The 23354-nt window shown below is 39.1% G+C and overlaps 1 protein-coding gene across 1 annotated transcript in view; it reads left to right on the forward strand.

Annotated features, from left to right (window-relative positions):
- Positions 1-6933: 6933 nt before the first annotated feature.
- LOC124122956 (glycerol-3-phosphate phosphatase-like) overlaps positions 6934-23354 on the forward strand; it is a 32047-nt gene continuing 15626 nt past the window's right edge. Inside the window, exons 1-3 of the mRNA XM_046486167.2 lie at positions 6934-7115; positions 18241-18308; positions 22508-22600. Coding sequence (XP_046342123.2) covers positions 6965-7115; positions 18241-18308; positions 22508-22600 — 312 coding nt within the window. The 5' untranslated portion in view covers positions 6934-6964. The remainder of the gene's footprint in view (positions 7116-18240; positions 18309-22507; positions 22601-23354) is intronic.

Genomic DNA, 23354 nt, shown 5'->3' on the forward strand with positions numbered 1-23354 from the left:
ACGACGACATCTCTATTTAAATGTAATATGGCTGAATTCCACATTCTACATACCACACTTCACTGTTCACTGGAAATGTTTGGAATACTTATATTCCGTATCTGAATTAACCCAGTCCCCAGAGTTTTTTTAATCAGTGCACCGCACATAGCCAAATGTGAAACGTTTGGTAGCAAAGTCAAAGCAAAATCGGAGTAGTGTGTCGGCGAATCTTCATCAAGGCTGTAGTATTTTTCAACCGTTTAATGGAATTCAATGCACAGCCGTAACTCTGGTCACTATCATATATTTTGTGTCCCATGGCTCAAATCTATTTGCGTCTGTACCGTGTTCCACTGACCTCGATAATCTGTTGGATGAAGGCACAGCTCTTTATAGTCACATAGTTAACACCGAAGGCTATGATGGGTATTTAGGTCATAATCAGCTCCCAGCATTGCAGCCACTGCCTCAAGCGACATTGTCTATATAACAGATCAGTTTTATGGCCCCGTAACAGGTGCTCCAAATATTGAAGCAGGGAAAACAAATTGCATAGAATCATTTCACCAAGCAATATTGATATTCCAGTCACTTTTTGTAACTTTTAATGATGTCTCCATTGCATTTTTTACGGATTTTGATTCGTATGCATTATTTGACTCTCATCAACGGAATGGATTGGGTCAGATTGATCCGAATGGACAAGCAGTTTTACTTCTGTTTAGTAGTATGGATGAATTATTATGTTACATCTAAACAGTATATCAGGCGACTATGCTTGTCGTAAGAGGCGACAAACGGGATCGGGTGGTCAGGCTTTGGTTGATGCATGGCATCGATCCCAGTTGTGTGGATCGATGCTCATGATATTAATCACTGGCTTGTCTGGTCCAGACTCGATTATTTACAGACCGCTGTCATATAGCTGGAATAGTGCGGCGTTAAACGACAAACCAATCAGTCATCATCATATGAACTCAAACCAGTCATTGTTACAAGTAAACCACATTCCACAACAGTTACTGACACTGGATAAAAAAACAGTACATAGAAAAAGACCAATTAACTCAACTCATGATCACATTTACTATTCTTTGAAAGAAAGAAATACAAAAAAGAAACTGACCAAAAAACGTAATACAAGAGACGAGGAATCTCCGTTATTGATTATTCATACGTGATAAAATTTTGAATATGTGCATCTGTGGTTGTGACAAAAAGACCTTATCTAGTATGACTTTTTTGCCATATGGAGCCCTTAGTATTTTCATTTACATTATTATAACCGAAAGCCAAGTGTAAAAAGAATGTGTTCTATTATTTGAGTATGTGCATCTGCCAATGTTGTTGGTAGTTTTGATACTATTTCCACATGTTTACATTTGTGCCAGAAATTGCTTCCATTTCCTTCGATCTACTTTTTAAATAAAGACCCAGGTTAAAATAGGTCTTCAGCAACCCATGCTTGCGGTAAGAGGCGACTAACAGGATTGGCCGATTTGGTCGATGCTTAACATCATTTTCCAATTGCGTAGTTCGATGCTCTTGGTGTCAATCACTGGATTATCTGGTCCAGACTGGATTATTTACAGACCGCCGTCATATGGATGGAAGAAACTATTTTTGAGTAGACCTTCCCTATACAAATGTATTGCCCAATACTCAAAATTAATATAGAAAATAATTTAAAAACAGCGTTGTGTTATTTGTGGTTAATATAGTTATGCTCCTTCATGCCTTTCAGTAACATCATAATTATACGTTTGTGAGGCATCACATATGGCGGGGAACTTTGATGCTCTGCATCAATGTTTTCTTGTTCATATGTAGGTTGCAAATGTAGAGGGCCACGAGAGAACCTGGACATTATGATTCAGGATTGACGCTGCTGTTACAGACAGACACGTTATTTATTATAGTATCACTAGGTGTTAATGTACACTTAATTGCAACTCCGAAGGCGTTATTAGACTCCAGGGACATCAATAATATGTTTTTAAAAAGAATATTAGCGTTACAGTATATGACTAACTATATCAGCTGTTGCTGTCGAAGTAAAATATTATTGCAGCTTTCGGCAGAATATTTAGGTTATACTTGCTGTTGGTGGCCTACCACTGTCGTGTTGAACGATGACGTTAGCATGGTTCATTATGGCAACGACGTGCGGCTGTAAGATTTCACCACATGGATTTTGTATCGAGATTGGAATTTTATTTTTTTCAGTTACGGCTTCAAAACCAGATTTATGTTTATTTAAAAATACAAGCCTCAATTTTTCAAAGCAAAAAAACATCTTGCAGCAATCGTATGTTTGTGGCAGGTATTTTATTTCTTTGTCAACAGCCTGAAGCATAATTAATGTTTTCAATAAGTTTCGGGAACAAAATATTTTTTTCGGTAAATTCCAAGGACCCCCAGAATATTAAATGTTCGGCCCCTAACTCTTGCTCCCGTTTTGTTGAACCAGCGACATAATTATTTGGCCACCATTTTAATTCTGAAAATCTGAATAACAGAAACAAACCCTGCTCCTGCGAGCGTGATAAAGATGGAATATTGCTGAGTGCGGCGTTAAAAAAACAAAACAAAACATCTTTTCAGCTCGATGCAGCATAAATCTTGACTCTTGAAGAGGTTCTCCATCGAAGAATATCTTAACAGACTGAGCAACCGAAGCATTCGTCAACACTCGCGTGTTTCCGAAACCAACAACATGCAAGCATTCCATTTGCGACCAACTCGTCCCATTCCGGGACAAGCCGAATGTAGATTCCATTCCATTTGTCACCACTCGCCCCTTACCGTAACCTGCAAGAAGATTGGTCCCCCCTATCGATGAATGTTATGTGCGAAAATAATTTTTGATTTTACATATGTCTTGCATCTAAAAATATACCCAAGACACAGTTAAATCATACTGAATAATTCCGCACGTCCCAATGTGCTTTAAATTGCATTTGGAATATATATAATACATGGGGAAATAATATGTGAACCATTACGCAACGAGTTGTTGTAAAAGCATTAAACATCACTGCTTTATATTGTTTCTTTTGTACAAAAGAACATTTGGCAAGCCATTCAAGTAATTCATTCTCAGCTATCCATATTTTATTTGCAAACTATTTTTAAAAAATAAGATATTAAAACGGACAAGACGAAGGATTTAAGTAATTTCTACAGTGAATTTCTTATGCATATTCAGTTAAGTGTTGCAAATTTGACATTGTCTTTTCAATTTTTGAAACGACATTTTTTTATGACTCATTTATTTCATGACTTGATCTGTACTTTGATCGACAGCGTTACAAGATAGTACACACATTTCACATTAACGTTATGAAGGACTGCCATGCATATCCACCATGTCTAGAGACGTAAAGTAATATTTCTAAACATATACCAACGGCGTCGGGAGGCCATGTTAATACTCAAACCCTGTTGGGAGTCCAAGTAACCAATGCTTGTCGTATGAGTGAGTGAGTGAGTATGGTTTTACGCCGATTTTAGCAATATTCCAGCAATATCGCGGCGGGGGACACCAGAAATGGGTTTCACACATTGTACCCATGTCGGGAATCGAACCCGGGTCTTCGGCGTGACGAGCGAACGCTTTAACCACTAGGCTACCCGACCGCCCCTGTCGTATGAGAGGCTAGACGCCTTATTGGATGGGGTGGTCAGACCCGGGAACTTATATTGGTTGATTGGTACCATCTAACCTTGACGGGGTGGATCGTTGCTTGCAAGGTCAACTACTGGGTAGCCTGGTCAAGTCATCAAACAAGCTTTAATATTCGAAACTCGGTTCTAATTTAAGGTGTTAAGAAAAAAGTTACAATTACAATTTTTTCAACTAATGTAAAGACATGTAGCTGAGTACTACCTATCAATTCTGATCTTTTTAAGATAGCTTCCTTTTGAGCGAGTTATTTATTTTTTACAAATGTCGAAATAATTCGTTCGAATCTTATATATCATTGCGTTTTATGATTTGTGGTATATCAACCATCACATAGTTGCGAATGTTTATTGAGGAATCGATTTTTTTAGCAACCTGTATGCCAATTATCTCTGATTAATCACCACTGCCCTAATTTTGATATTAATAATCCATTCACCCAAATCCACCTTTTAATATTCTATTAAAGTAAAGTTAAACATAATTTCCATAAAGCACAAGTTAATTGAAGTGGGTTGTCTCTTAATATGTCAGTGTTAGTTGGTATACATTAAATTTATGACAAAATCATATTTATAGATATATACTCTTCAAAAAAAAGAAACTTGACGCTGACCTTCAAAATGTAATATAATGCGATTGTTTCAAAATAGGACACAGAAACCATAATTGAAACCCTGTTTGAAGATCAATGTATACAATGTTCAAAACATTAATCGTGTCAGCTAGACAGACACACGTACACGATACAGTTAATGTCACAGGGGTACAGAAAATGTCAGTATCGGTTGTGCCCACCACGTGCATCTATCACCGCGGGTTGACGACCCATAGATGCAATCAAGTTGTCAATAACACGCTGTTGGATGTGCTGCCATTCATGCTGAAGCGCCGGAAGTGTTTGGGCGGTGGATTCCTTCTGCGAACGCGTCGATCCAACTCGTCCCACAGATGCTCAATCGGGGACAAATCTGGTGACGTGGCTGACCAAGGTAATGTCTGGATGTTGTTGTGCTGTAAGAAGTCCTGACACACACGTGCAATATGCGGTCGAGCGTTGTCCTGCTGGAACTGTCCGCCATGAACGTTGACGTGAGGAAGAACGTAAGGCTGTAGGATCAAGTCTCTGTAACGCACACCTGTCAATGCACCTGCCACATGCACGAGAGGCGTCCTACCACCGTGATGAATTCCGGCCCATATATACCATGATACTCCCGACGCCAAATGGGACAACCTGCTGCACACAGTTGGGGGCGTAACGTTCACCCCGTAGACACGTGCGCGCCCATCAGCACGTGTGAGTAGGAAACGGGACTCGTCAGTAAACAGTACATTTCTCCACCTTGCACTTGCCCATCTAACCCTCTGTTGGCACCAAAGCAGACGGTCCGCCAGATGATGTGGGGTCAATACATGACGTCGAACAGGTCTTCGTGCAAAAAGTCCAGCCTCCCTCAGTCTGTTGCGTACCGTTTGATCTGATATTCTGCGTACCCCAGGGATCTGTGTGGTTGTAGACGTGGCTGTGGTAGTGCGGTCTCGGAGGTGTCGCAGCCGGATGTATCGATCTTGTGCTTGGGTTGTCACCCTTGGTCTGTCGTCAACTCTGTTGGTGTTTTTGTATCGGGTCCACAGTGCGGAGATTGTCTGTCTGGATACGCCAAAGTGCCTGGCCACTTCTTGCTGAGTTGCCCCAGCTTGTAATCTCCCAATGGCGTTGTTCCGTTGAGCTGCATTCAGTCTTGGCATTCTGTCACCGCCTCTACTGCCGTTATAAGGACTGTATGAACAGCCGTTGATGTGGATTTTTATACCCATTCAGCAGGGGGGCCTGCATGCCTAAATGCAGGATCCTGTGCTGCACGTTTTTTACAGGCGGTTGCGTTTGGATGAAGCTGTAAAATTGATCCACAAACGCTACGTTTATGTGCTTTGCATGTGTTTTCGCGAATTATAGACACATCATCTCTCTGTTTGACTTATTTGGTTCTCATTTAATGTAATTATTTTAGATATTTGGCAAAATGTGGTTTTACATCCAAGTCAAGTTTCTTTTTTTGAAGAGTATATAATAAAAGCTGTCACCCGGGCTAGAATAGGTCTTCATCAACCCATGCATGTTTTCCATAAAAGGTGACTCCTTGTCGCAAGAGGCGACTAACGCGATCGGTGGTGAAGCTCGTTGACTTGGTTGATGCACGTCATCGTATCCAAATGCGTGGATCGATGCTCCTGATGTCTGTCACTTGATAGTCAGGTCAACAACAAAGAAACGTGTCTGAACTCGCCTAAACTGACACAGACTTTAATTGTGCACTTTTGACATGGTCCATGAATACCATAGAAAATATGAATGATTTTAGCAAATTCAACCATCTCTATAGTTAAATGCATGTCTACTTTACAAATTCTAACATTTCAGTACGACATAAATTTTATTAATCGGTATGAAAGTTGCTTTTGGTTTTTATGTTTTTATTAGAGCATTAGCTATCTTGGTATTAGCTATTAAAAGCAAATTTGTAAATATCACCAATGAGAGTTCGTGGGCAGTGGGCTAGCCTAGTGGTTAAAGCGTTCGCTCGTCACGCCGAAGACCCAGGTTCGATTCCACAAAAGGGTACAATGTGTGAAGCCAATTTCTGGTATCCCTGCCGTGATATTGCTGGAATATTGCTAAAAGCGGAGTAAAACTATACTCACTCACTCAACAGAAGGAACTACGAGTCCGTGTGCATATGTCTGCCAGTCGTCCCAACATCGAACTGTTTAATTGTGGTGAAAGGTTTTGCTAAATTGAAGTACAAAGCGTGTGGTTGGGATGTGAATTTCGATTTCGTTATATCTGCAAGTTGGCCTGCTCGTTTCTAATTCCCATGCAGTCCAACATGAGCCGGAATCTGTACAATATGGGGGGAAAAACGGGTGTTTGATCGTAAAGATGTGTAAGTTTCCCTAAGACCGAGAACGGGTGTTTGATTGTAAAGATGTGTAAATTTCGCTAAGACCGAAAACGGGTGTTGGATCGTGAAGCGAGAGTCACCAGAGCGTGAGGCACGGTAACGGTATAACGAGACAGCGGTGGCACTATAGCGCGGTAATTGAGCGGATGGTAGAGCTCGGGCTGCGCCCGGTAAACTGCATTGTTGCCAAGTCCGGTGCCAATCCTCAGTTTCTGTTCACTCCTCCAGCAAATAAAAAAAGAAGAAATATATGCTGTGATTGACCAAATTTCTTTTCGAGACTCGATCCCAGCCTCGTTATGAAACTTGCGCCGTCACCGTGAACGTGAGCATGGCGAAATTTCTATCCAGAGTTCACGCCCTTGGATTGCAAGCTTCATTCAACTGGCGGTTCAGCTCGACTATGACAGCTCAGAAATTAAACGCGGACTTGTCACGGGAGTTGGTTGAAAGTGTCGACAACTTCTTGTTTGATTGCGACGGTAGGTGTGGATGCACATTCATGATTACGTTTACAAGCCTGCAATTTCTTCAATGACTTATGTTTGTCTGAGAAGTAAAGCTCTCCTTATTCAGCGCTAAAGGTCAAAAAGTATGTAACTGTCATGTGATTGTCACGTGATTTTGAAAACAAGCAGCCGACATCCTTCGTTCGATTTTGACAGATAAAATTATGTCAATCGGAGTTTATGCGAGGCTTTAAATGTCCGTGTCCAAGGTTGCGAGGCGCTCACAATGTTGGCCCAGGCAACCCTGTTATCATACCCCATTGATCGACTTAAAATGTTTACTGTGTCTTTGTGCAGCGTATAGTTACTTTGATTAGAAATGCTAGCCTACTCATGGAAATTGAAATCTAATGATTCTGACCCTTACGTAGTCACATTTATAAATTCTCAGTAAATATTCATGTACGAAGATTTGGTGGGTAACAACACGAAGCAGATATTAACCCAAATAGGGTAATTTTCTTCCTTGTGAAATGATGCAATCCTAGATTCTAATCTAATTGTCAATTTGTCCAAAACATTTAGAATAAAACTTTTACAGGCATACACAATTAACTTGTGTATTTTATTTGTATTTTTCATATAAAATTGAAAGAGAGGTAGGCATTTTATCATGTGTGGTAGGGCAGGGACACGTGATCGACTTGGGTACTTGGGTCGGTTGGGTTCCTTAATGGGATTGGGTACCCACAGGACTACCCGCAACCGTGGTTACTACCCTGGTAATCGGCCCCTCAATTACCCGACCCTACCCCGGTACCCACTGTAGGTCTCAAGAGATGGGTACAAAATGTTCTGACTGGGAAAAGCTTGACTGTCCCCTGGAAAAATGTATTTAGATACACATATGAAATGATCTGGTCATGTCTACACCAAGGATTATCCTTGAATTTGTTACCCATGAGAGAAAATCCCCCCTGGTCTAAAAGCAAAGAGATTTTTGGGGGTATGATGAGATTTTGCAAATTTTCAGACATTTTGTCTTCCCACAGTGGAAACTGTATTTGATCTTAGGTATTTGGGACTTGAATTATGTTGCAATTAATGTTACTAGATTATATACATGATATAGATACAGTATCCGATATTTTCAGACATTAATTATTCCACTGAATATTTAAACATATTAGCAATTAGTATCAACAAAAAAATGCATTATTTATATTTCTGTTTATTGTCTACTCTAGAAGAAAATACATTAACATTTCTGTATTTCAGCTCATTGTCAACTTTAGGCATGTGTGTTAGGAGGAATTATTTGTGAGAACAATTATAGATAAGACATGTTTACCACCATCAGCTGTTCATTTTGTTGGCATGCGGGGAACAAACAATTTCTAGGGCTCTGATCATGTCTGTTGAGATCGTAATTATATATATTCAAAGCCATGGCATGAAACAGCAACAGTTGTAAATGGTGTTACAGTTTGCTGGCCAAAAATATATAATTTACATTCGTAAATGTATATTAGTTCCCATATATGACCATTTTAGCCACTTGAATTACGAGAAAAACGAAATAAAAAATATATAAAAAATAAAAGTGATTTCGTAAACTAGCGCTTGCTGTAAAATGCGCCGCCTCAGGCTATATTTAATAAATGAATATTCAAAACTCTCAACATCGCTGGGCGTATTCAAAGACATAGCGCTTGCTGTAAAATGCGCCGCCGCAGGCTATATTTAATAAATGAATATTCAAAACTCTCAACATCGCTGGGCGTATTCAAAGACATAGGGTGTAGAGATGATAGATCACTGGGGGGAGCTTATGCACACTCGATGACCCCTGACGTCACAGGGCATTGTTTTCAATAAATATGGACAAATCTGGAAGCAAACATATTTTAGCATATTCTAAAAAATCTCCAACCTGTTGTTTTGCTCCTAGAAATAGTTCAAAATTTGTAATTCATGCACATTGGCCATTCTTGCAAGAGGGCACGTTCATGATGACCAGTGCTGTCTTATCTAAAGTCTAGGCGAATCCCATCTAAAATACGATTATTTATGATCTGAAATTTAGGTTTGGTTTTGTCATTCCAAAATCGAAAATTGCTTGTGTTTTGAAACTTGGCCCGTGATTACATTTTTTCTCTTGATTTTCTGCACAGATGCTCATACATGTACGTCTTCATCTTCCCAAGGCAAGAGACTTAACTGACTTTAAAAAGTCCAGTTTCCACCCCTTGCTGAACTAGGCTGGAATTTCTGGGCTCTATCATAGCGCCACCAGTGGCTATTACGAGTTATGTCCCTTCTAAGCCTCTCCTATGGACCAGTTGGATGCCACCTCTCGTATCACTTGCATTTGCTTCAAACAAAATGGCGCGTCCAGTCATGACGATCTGATAATCAATATCTTTATTGTGATAAAACAGGTCTTTCATCGTGAAGTGCACCAAATCATGTGAGCACCTTGATTAAAAACATGAAAAGATTTGGAAAATATCTGTTGACAACGAGTTGGTGGTGCACATGTGTTATGTGTATGGATGTATGCTTTTATATGTTTGTTAGTATATCAGATGCATTTAGACTTGAATTGAAACAAGAAGGCTTGGGTTTGCGTAATTTTGCTTGAATAGTACACCTGGGGAGCTGGCTGCCTGAGCGGGTTAAGTAATTATGTAATAATTGAAGCTTGTAGCTAATCAGCATTATAGTATAAGGTTGGGGTGATTCAAAAATAGTTATTTTTTTCTGTTTCTTGGGTGTTGGCCAGACCTGTATTTTAACCTCCTCATATTTAATGTTAAAGTTCAGAACACTGTGTGAGAGATTGTATCCCATGTCGGGGCTTGTGAAACTGACACAATTTGACCGAGAAATTGAGTTGTTAAAATTTCAAAGTTTAGAGAAAGAACGAGAACTGGAGTTTGAATTAGAGAAGCAGAGATAAGGTTGGGAGGAGAGAGAGCGTGAGAGACAATTTCAGTTAGACAAGTTAGATTGTGAGAGACGGAATGAGTTAGACAAGATCGGAGCTGCTCATCAGCATGTGGATGTTTCTAAATTCATTAGGTTTGTGCCTCGTTTTTGGGAAAGTGAAATAGATACATATTTTGATCATTTTGAGAAAACGGCAACACATTTGAAATGGCCTATAGAGTGTTGGACTACTTTGTTACAAAGTGTGCTAGTGGGTAAGGCTCATGAGGCTTATGCAGCTTTATCTTTGAGTCATAGTGCAAGTTATGAGTTGGTCAAGGATACTATTTTGAAGACATATGAGTTGGTGCCAGAAGCGTACAGACAAAAGTTCAGGAACTACAAAAAATATGATAACGAAACGTATATTGAGTTTGCCAGGGTCAAAGAGACTGCATTTGATAGATGGTGTACATCTAAAAAGGTTGATAGACAGAATGATAATTTGAAACAGTTTATCCTGGTTGAAGAGTTTAAAAGGTGTAGTTCTACTGAGATTAAAGTGTATTTGGATGAACACAGTGTAAACACTTTGAGTGAAGCAGCTAGATTGGCAGATGAGTATGCACTTACTCATAAGAGTTCATTTTCACGAAATTTTCAATCTAGCGGAGGTCAAGGACGTGGTAGTGCCAAGCATACCTTGGGTCACAATTCTCAGTCATCTAGGTATTATGGTCGTGGCAGTAGTAATTCATCCCAGAGTCAGTCATTCCAGGGCAATTCATCCCAGGGTCAGTCTTATTACTACTCAAATAGTAATGTTGGTTAGGGGCGTGGTCAGTCTAACTACTATTCCAATGGTAATGGTGGTCAGGGTCGTGGTCAACCTTATGGCTATTCTAATGTTAATGGTGATCAGGGTCGTGGTCATCAAGGCAATCGTGGAGGTCAAGGGGCAGATAATCATCCAGGCAATCAACAAGGCAGAACAAACACTTATACAGGGGGTGGTAGAAATCCAACTCAAGATAGAAGTGTCCAGGATAGTGGTTGTGCTGCATTGCTTGAAAAGTCACCAAGCAGTTTTCTTGCAAAAGAAAGCCCTGTTATTGAGTCGAAGTGTGATGTTGAACTAGACAGACAGCATCTTATGATCCTTTCATATCTAAGGGCGAGGTTCATTGAGCAATGGTGAGCAAAATCCAATTACTATTCTTAGAGATACAGGTGCTTTGCAGACACTTACATTGGAAGGCATAGTCCCTCTGTCAGAGAAAACTTACACTGGTCCCAATGTCCTCATGCAAGGTATTGAGTGTGGTGTGATTAACGTTCCTCTTCATAGGGTAGAACTTAAGTCCAAATTTGTATCAGGAACTGTTATTGTTGGAGTTAAAGAAAAACTGCCTGTTTCTGGTGTGGATCTTCTGTTGGGGAATGATTTGGCTGGAGGGGAGGTTAAGGCTCGTGATTCAGTTGGTTGGGTGGACCCAATTGTTTGTGAGGAACCTACCGTTTGTGCAGATGTAGTGGGTAACAATATTTCAGATACAGATCAGAGTTTGGATCATGTGGGTATAGATGATATCGTATTGTATCCTTCATGTGCTGTGATGAGGGCTAGAGCAAGAGCAAAAGCTCAGTCAGAGGAGATCTCAGTCCCAGTTGAGGAAGTTAATGATTTTGAGTCTGAGTATGATTTGTCACATACATTTATGAGTGAGGTGGATGTTGTGAAGGATACTGATGGTAGTAATCCTGTGGGGTTAGCACAAAGTGGAGACAGTTTTGAAGGAGTTTGGTCCAGAGAAGAACTCATTAGGAATCAAAATGCAGATTTAGAGGTACACAAACTGAGGGATAAGGTTTTATCTGAGGTGGAGATTGAAAATGTACCTGTTGGGTATTACTTGGATATGGATGTTCTCATGAGGAAGTGGAGACCGCCGGATAGAGTAGAGTAGAGTAGAGTAGAGTGGATGGGTTTTGGCAGGTTCAAAACCAAATTGTAGTGCCGCGATGTTATCGTCGTGACATTCTCAGTCTAGCTCATGATTCAATGTTAGTAGGTCATTTAGGAGTTACTAAGACATGTCGGAAATTGTTGAACCATTTCTATTGGCCTGGCTTGCAGGATGATGTGAGGAAATATTGTAGGACTTGTCATACTTGTCAGTTGGCAGGAAAACCTGATCAGACCATTCACAAGTATCCTTTACAACCAATTCCAGCATTTGAGGAACCTTTCTGTAACATTTTGATTGATTGTGTGGGACCATTACCAAAATCTAAGGCAGGCCATAAGTATTTGTTGACCATAATGTGTACTTCCACAAGGTTTCCAGAGGCAATTCCTTTACGGAATATTAAGGCAAGAACTATCTGTGATGCACTAACAAAATTTTTCACTGTTTTTGGATTGCCTAAGTCACTACAAACGGATCAGGGTTCAAATTTCATGTCTAATCACTTCAAAGATCTGATGCGTGAGTTGGGAGTGAGACAGTTTACGTCTTGTCCATATCATCCAGAATCACAAGGAGCTTTAGAAAGGTTCCACCAGACATTGAAAACTATGCTCAGAGCTTACTGTCAAGATCATGGTAAAGATTGTGATAAGGGTATGCCTTATGTGCTTTTCACAGTGATGGAAACTGTGCCAGAGTCATTAGGGTTTAGTCCTTTCGAGCTAGTGTTTGGTAGACAAATGCGAGGTCCATTGAAATTGCTGAAGGATGCATGGTTGAAGGAGGAGACGGAAACGAATTTGTTACAATATGTGACAGATTTCAAAGAACGAATGAGTAGTGCTAGTGAGTTGGCAAAGAAAAACTTACAGTATAGTCAGGTACGCCTGAAAGAGTGGTATGATAGAAAGACTGTCGAGCGTGAGTTTAAGCCGGGAGAGAAAGTGCCGTTGTTACTACCGTTACTAGGTCAGCCACTACATGCTAAGTACAGCAATACAGATTTTGTGATAAGTTCACCAGGCAAGAGAAAGGTTAAGAGGTATTGTCACATTAACATGATCAAAAAGTATCATGAAAGAGAGCAGGAAAGTATATCAGTGTGTATGCTGAATGTTCAGGATGATAAATCTGATACTGGTCAGGAGCTTCAGTTTGAAGGTATGGATATGCCTAAGACTAAGCTAAACAACTCTGAAATATTAGACAACTTGGATGATAATCTATCGCACATGGTTGACAGTGAAAAACAAGAGCTGATAGACTTAATTCAAGAGTTTAGTCATTTATTTCCTGATACACCATCACGTACTGATATGATAGAACATGATGTAGACGTGGGTGAGGCTAGTCCAGTTAAGCAACATGCTTATCGATGCAATCCAATTAAACTAGGGCTATTGAGAAAGGAAATAGATTACATGCTGGAGAACGATATCATACAGCCTAGTAGTAGTCCATGGAGTTCCCCTTGCATTCTTGTGCCAAAGTCTGATGGTGTACAAATTTTAAGAAGGTCAATTCTATGTCTAAAACTGATTCTTATCCCTAGCCAAGAATAGACGACTGTATAGATCGTGTAGGGCAGACAAAATATGTGACAAAGTTTGATCTTTTAAAAGGCTATTGGGGCATACCATTATCACCTAGGGCAAAGCAAATACTTGCATTTTGTACTCCAGATGGCTTGTTTGAGTACAATGTTATGCCTTTCGCACTCAAAAATGCACCAGCAACATTCCAACGCTTAATGAATCAGGTCATTTTCGATGTAGAGCACTGTGACGCCTACATTGATGACATCATACTTGCGACGAAGACATGGAGAGAGCACATACAAGGCATAAGACATTTGTTAGAGAAGTTATCTCAAGCTCAACTCACAATCAATTTGAGCAAGTCAGACTTTGTGAAGGCTACGGTTACCTACCTAGGTCACGTGGTAGGGCAGGGACAGGTCAAACCAATGCAGGCTAAGGTGGAGGCTATTTTGAAATTTCCTACACCCAAGAACAAGAAACAGGTTATGAGTCTCTTTGGGCTCGAGGGCTATTACCACAAATTTTGTAAAAAAATTGCGCACATAGCAGCTCCATTAACAAGTCTGCTAAAGAAAAACTTTCCATTCCATTGGAAGAAGGACCAGGAGGAAGCTATGCAGAAAATCAAGGTTATTCTGACGAATTCATCAGTGTTGGTAACACCTGATTTTGAAAAGCAGTTCATCATTCATGTGGATGCGTGTGATCTTGGCACCGGTGCAGTTTTGCAGCAACAAGACGCACATGGAATAGAGCATCCAATATGCTACTTTAGCAGGAAATTTAATAAACACCAAAGGAATTATTCTACCATAGAAAAAGAGACATTAGGGCTGATATTGGCATTGGAACAATTTGAGATTTATGTGGCTACAACAGTGTACCCAGTATTGGTGTTCACGGATCACAATCCGTTGGTGTTTGTGAACAGGATGAAAAACAGGAATCAACGGCTAATGAGATGGAGTATTGCCCTTGAAGAATTCAACTTGAACATCAAACGTATCAAGGGGGCACAAAACGTCATCGCTGACGCCCTTTCCAGAGGTTTTAATTCATAAACAACTTAGGAATGTATACCTTGAACATGAACAATGATGGTTTATGAACATTTGGAGCAGTATGCTATGCTTTGATGTATCATATGTATAGTGTGTTGTTTTTCTTGTGTGTGTAAAGATTTGGAAAATATCTGTTGACAACGAGTTGGTGGTGCACATGTGTTATGTGTATGGATGTATGCTTTTATATGTTTGTTAGTATATCAGATGCATTTAGACTTGAATTGAAACAAGAAGGCTTGGGTTTGCGTAATTTTGCTTGAATAGTACACCTGGGGAGCTGGCTGCCTGAGCGGGTTAAGTAATTATGTAATAAGTGAAGCTTGTAGCTAATCAGCATTATAGTATAAGGTTGGGGTGATTCAAAAATAGTTATTTTTTTCTGTTTCTTGGGTGTTGGCCAGACCTGTATTTTAACCTCCTCATTTTTAATGTTAAAGTTCAGAACACTGTGTGAGAGATTGTATCCCATGTCGGGGCTTGTGAAACTGAACTAGAAATCATGCTGATATTTGCAAATGTGTGCCTTGGAAAACTGGCATTGTGAGCTTATGTGGAACTATGGATATATGTGTTTTCGTGGACCAAGGAGTGGAGTGAACAATCAAACATGGAAATCAGGGTGACAATATAAGTATACAATTTATTGTAGCCCTTTGATAGTGATATTATTGTACATGGTAGCCCAAGCCTAATTCTCCCATAGTAAACTTAGCTGTATTGGCAATCTCTCATGCATTGTTTATAAATATCTGTCTTAATTGTTGTGCGATCCTTTAATCGTGCAAATGGATTTGGAGTGCATCCCTTCGTTCCACTTCCACTCGTAACACATGCTTTACAGATCCTGCAATCGACCGAAATCTGCATGACAGTTTACGAACCAGATTTTGATTCCGTTGCGTGATTTTGATTTGACTATGCAAAAACCTGTTAGTCCAGCCAAAATATAACTCCATAATACTAGCCTAGTTTGGCAAGGTTGGAAACTGGACTTTTATAGTCAGTTAACTTTCTTGCCTCGAGAAGACGGTACGTCTTTGATTTCTGCTAGAATTTAAGTGACAAAAAAATGTGGTTAATAACTTGTGGTAGATCAGCGAATATGATTTGACAATCCGGTATAAAAAAATGTAGTGCAAAGCTCCATGCAGTGATATAGGAATCAGTTATGCACAGTAAGAGATGGCATGAAGTGTTGCGAATATGCAAATCACTGCTTCGATTGACAACTTTTGACGATTGAAGAAACTATCGAGTAAGTTTTTTATTGACATTTTTAGGTACAGTAGATCAGGGTTCACTCAAGGGATTTTCAGACATGGGCCCTTCCTGTGTAAATTTCAAATATTCACAAGGTACGCCCATACAACAAAATGTTAAAATGCCTCATTGTATTCAAAACTGTGGGCCTAGAATTATCCCTGGTAGATAATTTTATTCAAGCAGAACAACTTTTTTATGTTAGTAGGTGAAAATGAGAGTGTCAATGCAGATAAAACTTTTGAAAGATTTGCGCTGAATTAATGTTGATGCGATATCTATGACAACTGTGCGAGAATATCATGGAATAGCAGCCTAAAAATCAATCCCTGAAACACTGAACTTGACTGAAATTTTATCATCTTTCAAACATTTAAAGTCAGAAGGAATGTTTGCATGGTCAGAAAGAAATGCGAACATTTATGACTTATAGTGTAACCATAGATTTCTCGATAATGTTTGCCATTTAACAACATGTCACATGACTAACCGTGGGTCCTGGTAGTCCTGTGGGTCACTGGGTCCTACTCAGTACCCTCCCTACCCAAGTTACCCATCCCAGCCCTAGTGGTCAGTCATGTGATATGTTGTTTTGTTAAAAAACTTCACTATACTGTAGAATTAAGTCATTAATGTTAGCATTTCTATCTGATTATGCATGCATTCCTTATGACTTTTATGTGTTTGAATAAAGATAAAGCTTCAGTCATCTTCAGTGTATTCATGAATGACCAGATTGTTTATACGTGTATCCAACAACTTCTTTCCTGGGCTCTGGTAAATCAATTCCTAATCAGACATTTTGTACCCAACTCTTGAAAGCTACAGCAGGTACCCAGGTAGGGTCGGGAACCCAGGATGTAAATTTGGACTCGCCCCAGCCTGGATGTGTGGAACAGTTAAATAATTAACTACAGACATTGTCCAAAGGCTAGGAAATCCAGGTATATTATTTGCTATGTGTTATCAAATAATACTAAGTTCCGTTTTTACCCAAGCTTTGTAAATTAGGAATGTATTATTGATAAATATCTCAGATTCCTCACCTGGATAACAATGCAAAATGTTTTTAAGACATTGCTTAGTATAAATCAAATCTTTATTTTAAGTACCATATTTTCTTTATTAAATTTTGCGTTTATTAGAGGACAGCGTGTATTTGTGTATGAGTGGCCCAGTGTTTTTTCTCTTTAATTCTGGCACAGTGGCAACTCACTCCCTTTAACAGTTTTGTGTCTATAACTTTCGTAATTACTAAGATATGTTGATAAGATTTCAAGTATAGAATTATTCCTTCCTGCTGTATCCATTTTGGGAATCAGATATTCCCTTAAACAATGTTAAAATAATGTTGATCAATGTAGAGATGACTTATATTTTACTGATATCAAGATCAATAAGCATGATAAGGATTTGTTTTGTTGTTTTACACCGCACACAGCAATATTCCAGCTATATGACATGGTATGTACATAATCGAGTCTGGACCAGACAATCCAGTAATTGACATCATGACCATCGATCCACGCAATTAGGATCGGTGACATGCTTGACCACCCAATCCCGTTAGTTGCTTCTTACGACAAGCATAATTCGCCTTTTACGGCAAGAATGGGTTGCTGAAGACCTATTCAGGATAAGGAGGATCGAAGAGACTTTCATGCTTAGATTTACTTTATTGCATAGAATCCAGTGTTAAAATACCTCTTAATTTATGAAGATAAATTCTGGTACAAAAAATCACAAGTTTGAAAACGATAATGTTATATTTTCCCCTTTGAGATAAGATCAGACCAATAACAATACGTTTTCTGAAGGAATTTTGGGTTATATCAGCATAAGGTCTCAGCTTATTGATGAACACATATACAAATACATGAGAACCTCACAAACTTTATAAACATTAAATGTGGCACTAGCAAATACATGCTTAACAATTATTTATACCCAAACATTATTTAACCTGGTACTAACTGGTGTGAATGAATTCCTGGGCCTGTTTGTTCTCAACATTGGCACTCACAGGCAGCAGCCAGCAGCCAGCAGGTAGAAGTTGATACTCCAAATGTTAAACACGAGAGTTATTGCTTGATATTATATTTACTGCTCAAATGAATCAAGGTCACTTTTAGTAACTGTAGAGTGTGTCATTAAATTGTACCACAACAAGTAACACAAACTAATTATTATTTATGTCATGGACTTTCAAATTTTTTTCAACATAGTAACTTCTTCTTACCTCTAGTTGTGCAAGAATGAAATGCTTTGGAAGAATCTGTTAAAACTGTCACAACATTATGCGATTTTAAGTTAAGAAATTATGCACTATATAATGCAGAAACTTGCATGGGGTATTCTTCATTGTGAAAAAGCACAGCATCTATTGTTTCAGGTGTGCTGTGGGATGGAATAGGCGCCATTCCTGGAAGTCTGGAGACAATCAAGTATCTTAAAAAATTGGTAAGGTACTAGATAAAAATATTATGATTAATAGGGTCTTTAAAAGTTTGAAGTTCAAATGCAGGAGCTATGAGGTGAAATGGCATATATTATTATTGACTTGTGTTTGTTGATAATTGATCCAAGAGCAAACAAGTGGCGTAACGATACGGCGAATAAGTATTGTATAGTGATACGAGGCCCACGATACAATACATTGTTTTACGACCACTGTATTGTGATACATACAATATATTTCATTGCAAGTTATATAGGTGTAAAAACGCGAACAATTACAGGAACTGTTCAACCACCAGCTCATGCAGATTCTCAAGTATATCATGGTTGGACATAAGGATCATACACCGTATTCAACGTAATAAGCGCCCACGGCGATATTTGCTGATATATTGGCTAGTGAACAATCCCAATTAGCACCCCTTCCGATTGATCAATGTACGCAAGACTTATTATCCCCCGCCACGAAGTGGAAGGGGGATATAGGAATGGCTTGCCCTCATTTTGCCTACACCTCATTTTGCCTACACCTCATTTCGCCTACAATAATTCAAATGCTTAATTGCCTCACCCCTACGTCACACTAGAAACAACGCACACTAGAAACAACATCATAGCTGAGGATTGTTGATGTCATTCGACGCATTGTGGTTTTCTAGGACAGCGAGTGTGATCAGTGCAAAAGAAATTTCTAAATTCTTCTCTGTATATAGGCATCTTTTTCGGTAAATATTTCATATCATACTCCATTTAAAACACTTGTGCCTTAATATATGTCGGACTTGTTAATTGATATGATTTAGGACCTAAATATAATTCATACAAATAAAATTATTATGTTGTACAAGAGGTTGCAAATTTGGTGTGGCAGGTCAGGTAACTCTGACACTTTGACATGGATTCTTGAGAATGATAGTATCAAGATTGTTTTGTTGAACAGAATCTCTATACATGTACTATTAAGCATTGTGGATCATGTTCTCATTTCTACATTATGCAGTTCAGAATGTTTACTATCATGATTATACCAGCTCAAATTATTTAGCGATGAATAAATCTATGACGGGAAAAAAATATAGCATTTGTATTATTTATTGTGTCACTACTCATAACAGGAGAAACTGATTAGGTAAGATCAGCTCATCTTGAAAACATCAGTGCAAGGTTATGTTTCTGGTCTTTGTGAGAGTGTCTGTCTGTTAGCATTGAAATTTAACATCTGTTCTCAGGAACTACTAAACTTATCATATTCACATAACAGTGTCCGGACAGAAAAAGTTAAATGTCCGGTAAGCAATATTTTAAATCGGACATTTGAGATTCACAATCGGACATGTCCGGCGCATATGACCGTTTCTGGACCCTTGCATAACACGTTCTGCTTTTGCTTGGTTAACTTGGTTATGTGAAGGATGAAAACTGGTCATTGAAACCAACAATCAAGGACATTTCTGCTTTTTTCCATGATTGATAATAAGAAATGTTCCTGTACTTTACTTACAATCAAACTGATATTCATTTATTCATTTGCATAGACTTTAGGTTTTACACTCTATTTAGCATTGATTTCACGATATGATTGTTTACAACTTCAGGCGAATCTAATGATGTAAGGCTGATGAGGCAGTCACTTTGAAAGCCTGTAAATCACTATCAATTAATAGGGGCGGTCGGGTAGCCTGGTGGTTAAAGCGTTCGCTCGTCACGCTGAAGACCCGGGTTTGATTCCCGACATGGGTACAATGTGTGAAGCCCATTTCTGGTGTCCCCCGCCATGATATTGTTGGAATATTGCTAAAAGCGGCGTAAAATCAAACTCACTCACTCACTATCGATTAATAATTCTTAGTGTCTGTTTAACATGTCATTATTCTAATGTTCCTGAATACCACAAAATAGGTCATTCAAAAATAGGGATCAAAATGTTCTGAGAACTTAAAAAAGATTAAAGTACCTTTTGTAATTTTGGGTATTATGTCTGGTATACAAAAGCGCAAGTTTGCATCTTCACCCCTTAAATGTTTATCAACGTATGAACATGATTAGGTGAGGTTCTGTACCTTTGATACTCTGGTTCAGCATTCGAAGTAAGCACCTGCCCGCAGGCTCGTGGCAGGTAGATCTTGTTTCGGGCCTGAGGTTTCAAATTTGTATGGGTCCTTATGGACTGCAGTAAATTTTCGTGTCAATTTATTTTTTCACAATAAGCGACTGGAATTTTGTTTATTTCAAACACTGCTCTGTTTTTCAAATTAACGGTATCGTTACCTAACTAGACAAAATGCAGGAAATATCTGGCCAGTTCAGAAACACTTTTGGTGAGTTAGTTTTACTTTATAATATACAACATACAGTTATGCATTAAATGGTGATTTATGTTCGTTTCCTTTTGAAAATCTCTTTGAGGATGTCAACATTTCATAATTAAGTTTCAGTGGAGGTGTAAGGGTATGTCACAAATTATCTGTGTGCTACTTGCTATCTAATAGCAGTTATTGTTATTGTTAATCTTCTGCTTATTACAACATATCATGTACATATATTCCTCTCATCCCTTGGGACCACCTCCGTGGTCTAGTGGTAGAGCATCTGCCTGGTGAGCAGAAGGTCTGGGGTTCGATCCCCGGCCGTGTCATACCAAAAGATGTTTAAAGATGGAACTTGTTGTTACCCTGCCTGGGGCTTGGCGTTATGGGCTAAAACAAGGACTGGATGGTTTGGAGTCAGCATACAGTGTCTGAGTGGAGTGCAGCATGGTATCTCTATAAAATTGGTATGAGTCCGGACTGGAACAAGCACACACACACACACAAGTACGCACGCAGTTGAATGTGTTGGTAAGATAGGGAACCTTGTCCATAACCACCAAGGATTTATCAGGCAGTGCTAAGAGGAGCTGCTCCTCAACATACGCAGTGTAAACCTGACTATTCATCTCGGTATGGTAGTCTCTGCCATCTGTAGATGTGGATCTGAACACAAGATCACACCCAGAGAGGAAACCTCTGTGGGAGAATGCATGGAGGACAATCAGGTGCTCCTCTTTACCAGGGGAGATCTTGCGCTGTGGCTCTCTGGTATCTGGGTGAGACCATTGGTAAGCCGCTGTGTGGCAGGCGTTAACCCAGGTTTCGTCCAAATAGACAGGCTCGTAGCCTTCTTCTCGTTTCTTTTTAATAGTGCGCAAATAATTGATACACAAACGAATGATATATGGTCGTTCACACATTGCTAGTTTCGACCCTTTCATCGTTTTGTACTGATATCCAAATTTGGAAAATATCTAAGTCATGCTCTGTAAGGAGAATTTGTTTTAGTTTTCGTGTTGAAATAAATTCATTTTCTCGGGTTTACTGCCAAATCACGTCCCTGACAACTTTCTTATCAAAGGAATCTAACTTTAATTTCCTATCCTGTTTTGAGATGCCCCCTAAGGGATGTGCAGGGGAGCATGTTTTTTTATGAGAGTTCAAAATCTTAACTACTGTTTGTTTTGGAAGCTGTACCGCATGAATTGTTCTATTCATATACTTTGAAATGTCAAAGAAGGCCGAATGTCTTTCACTTTCAGCCTTAAAGTATTCAAATATTTTAACAACGAAACCTTTTGCATCAGCAGAAAGTACTTGCGCTGAGACATCATGAAATCTAATGCCAACACCGTATTCGTGCGTGCGTGTTTCCCGTGCAACCTTTCGAGTTGAGTTGATTGGTTCAACTGTGTCATATGGCCCTGTGACGCAGGGGTAGCATTAGGCAGATGGCTGTTACAATGAATGCGCGTTCCACCCGTGATGAACAGGTCTGGTTGTTGATGAAATATAGTGATAGCTAAATAGACATATTCATGCACCGATTGTCTTTAAATGAAATATTCAGTTATGTATGACTGTTTAATAGTCTCATACCAACTTTGACTGAAGTAGGTCCAAAAGTTTTTCAGATATTGTAGTAAACGTCGGTACCTTAAATTACCTTCCAGACTATAGTTCGTTCGGCAAGGGGGGTTGGAAACTGGACTTTCATAGTCAGTTAACTCCCTTGCCTTGGGAAGATGGAAGAAATACTAAATTGAGCACCATTTCCTTCTCTATTCTCTTATCAATATATTTTATTTTCCTTTTATTCATTGCAATTCCTGCATTATGTTCTTTATCGTGTATGGTTCATTTTTGTGTATGTAACAATTGCTTCTCTTTTAGGGCAAGAGGGTTTTCTATGCTACCAATAACAGTTCAAGTACCCGAGAGCAGTATGCACAAAAGTGTCTGAAGTTTGGTTACGATGCTACAGAGGTATGTGTCCTCTATATATCAACATGATCAAGGCAGATCCAGTGTTCCAGACAATGTTTTGATCCATTGAGCATGTTGAGTATTTACACACAAGTAATCATTCTCATTGCAGTCTGTGACTTCAGCCAATAGTCTGAAGCCCAGTCTAGTAAAAAAAATATTATTCTAGTAAGCTCAACTTATAATAGTCCCTTACAGTAACACTTAATTCTACTGAAAATGATGCCAAGAGCTAGTTTCGGGCCAGTAGACTCCATTATCTTTAGCACAGACTGTCATTGGGTATTTATTCTATTCTTTGGGTATTCAGTATGTTTTACTCACTTTGGTCAAGTTCATTGGGTTTAGCAGTAAGCATTTGTTAAAAATAGTTTGGCTTAAAGTGCCACTAGCGTAGGGAGTGTCACATGAGCTCACTTGTAATGCCATGTGGCTAGTACCCTGTTCATATGCACCTCTATAGATATCTGCGTTTATTTGCATGAGTGTGTAAATATAGATTATAAGTTGCCGTTGGCTGCGGTGCATTGGCTCACACACAGGGAATATCACATATATGCTCCGAGGGATCGGTTAACAACGACTTTATCTCACTGACATTCATACACACATGGAATATATGTTTCACCAAGTAAAACATTTTGATTCAGCCATTTTGACAGCTAGCAGATGATGCAAACCATAGATCTTCCCTTTACCCAGTACATTCGGATAAACATCGTTTCTTTTCAGCTCATTTCAGATAAGCACGCTA

The sequence above is a fragment of the Haliotis rufescens genome, unplaced genomic scaffold, assembly GCF_023055435.1.
Source record: "Haliotis rufescens isolate VD_foot unplaced genomic scaffold, xgHalRufe1.0.p SCAF_6, whole genome shotgun sequence".
In the NCBI taxonomy this organism is placed as follows: Eukaryota; Metazoa; Mollusca; class Gastropoda; order Lepetellida; family Haliotidae; genus Haliotis; species Haliotis rufescens.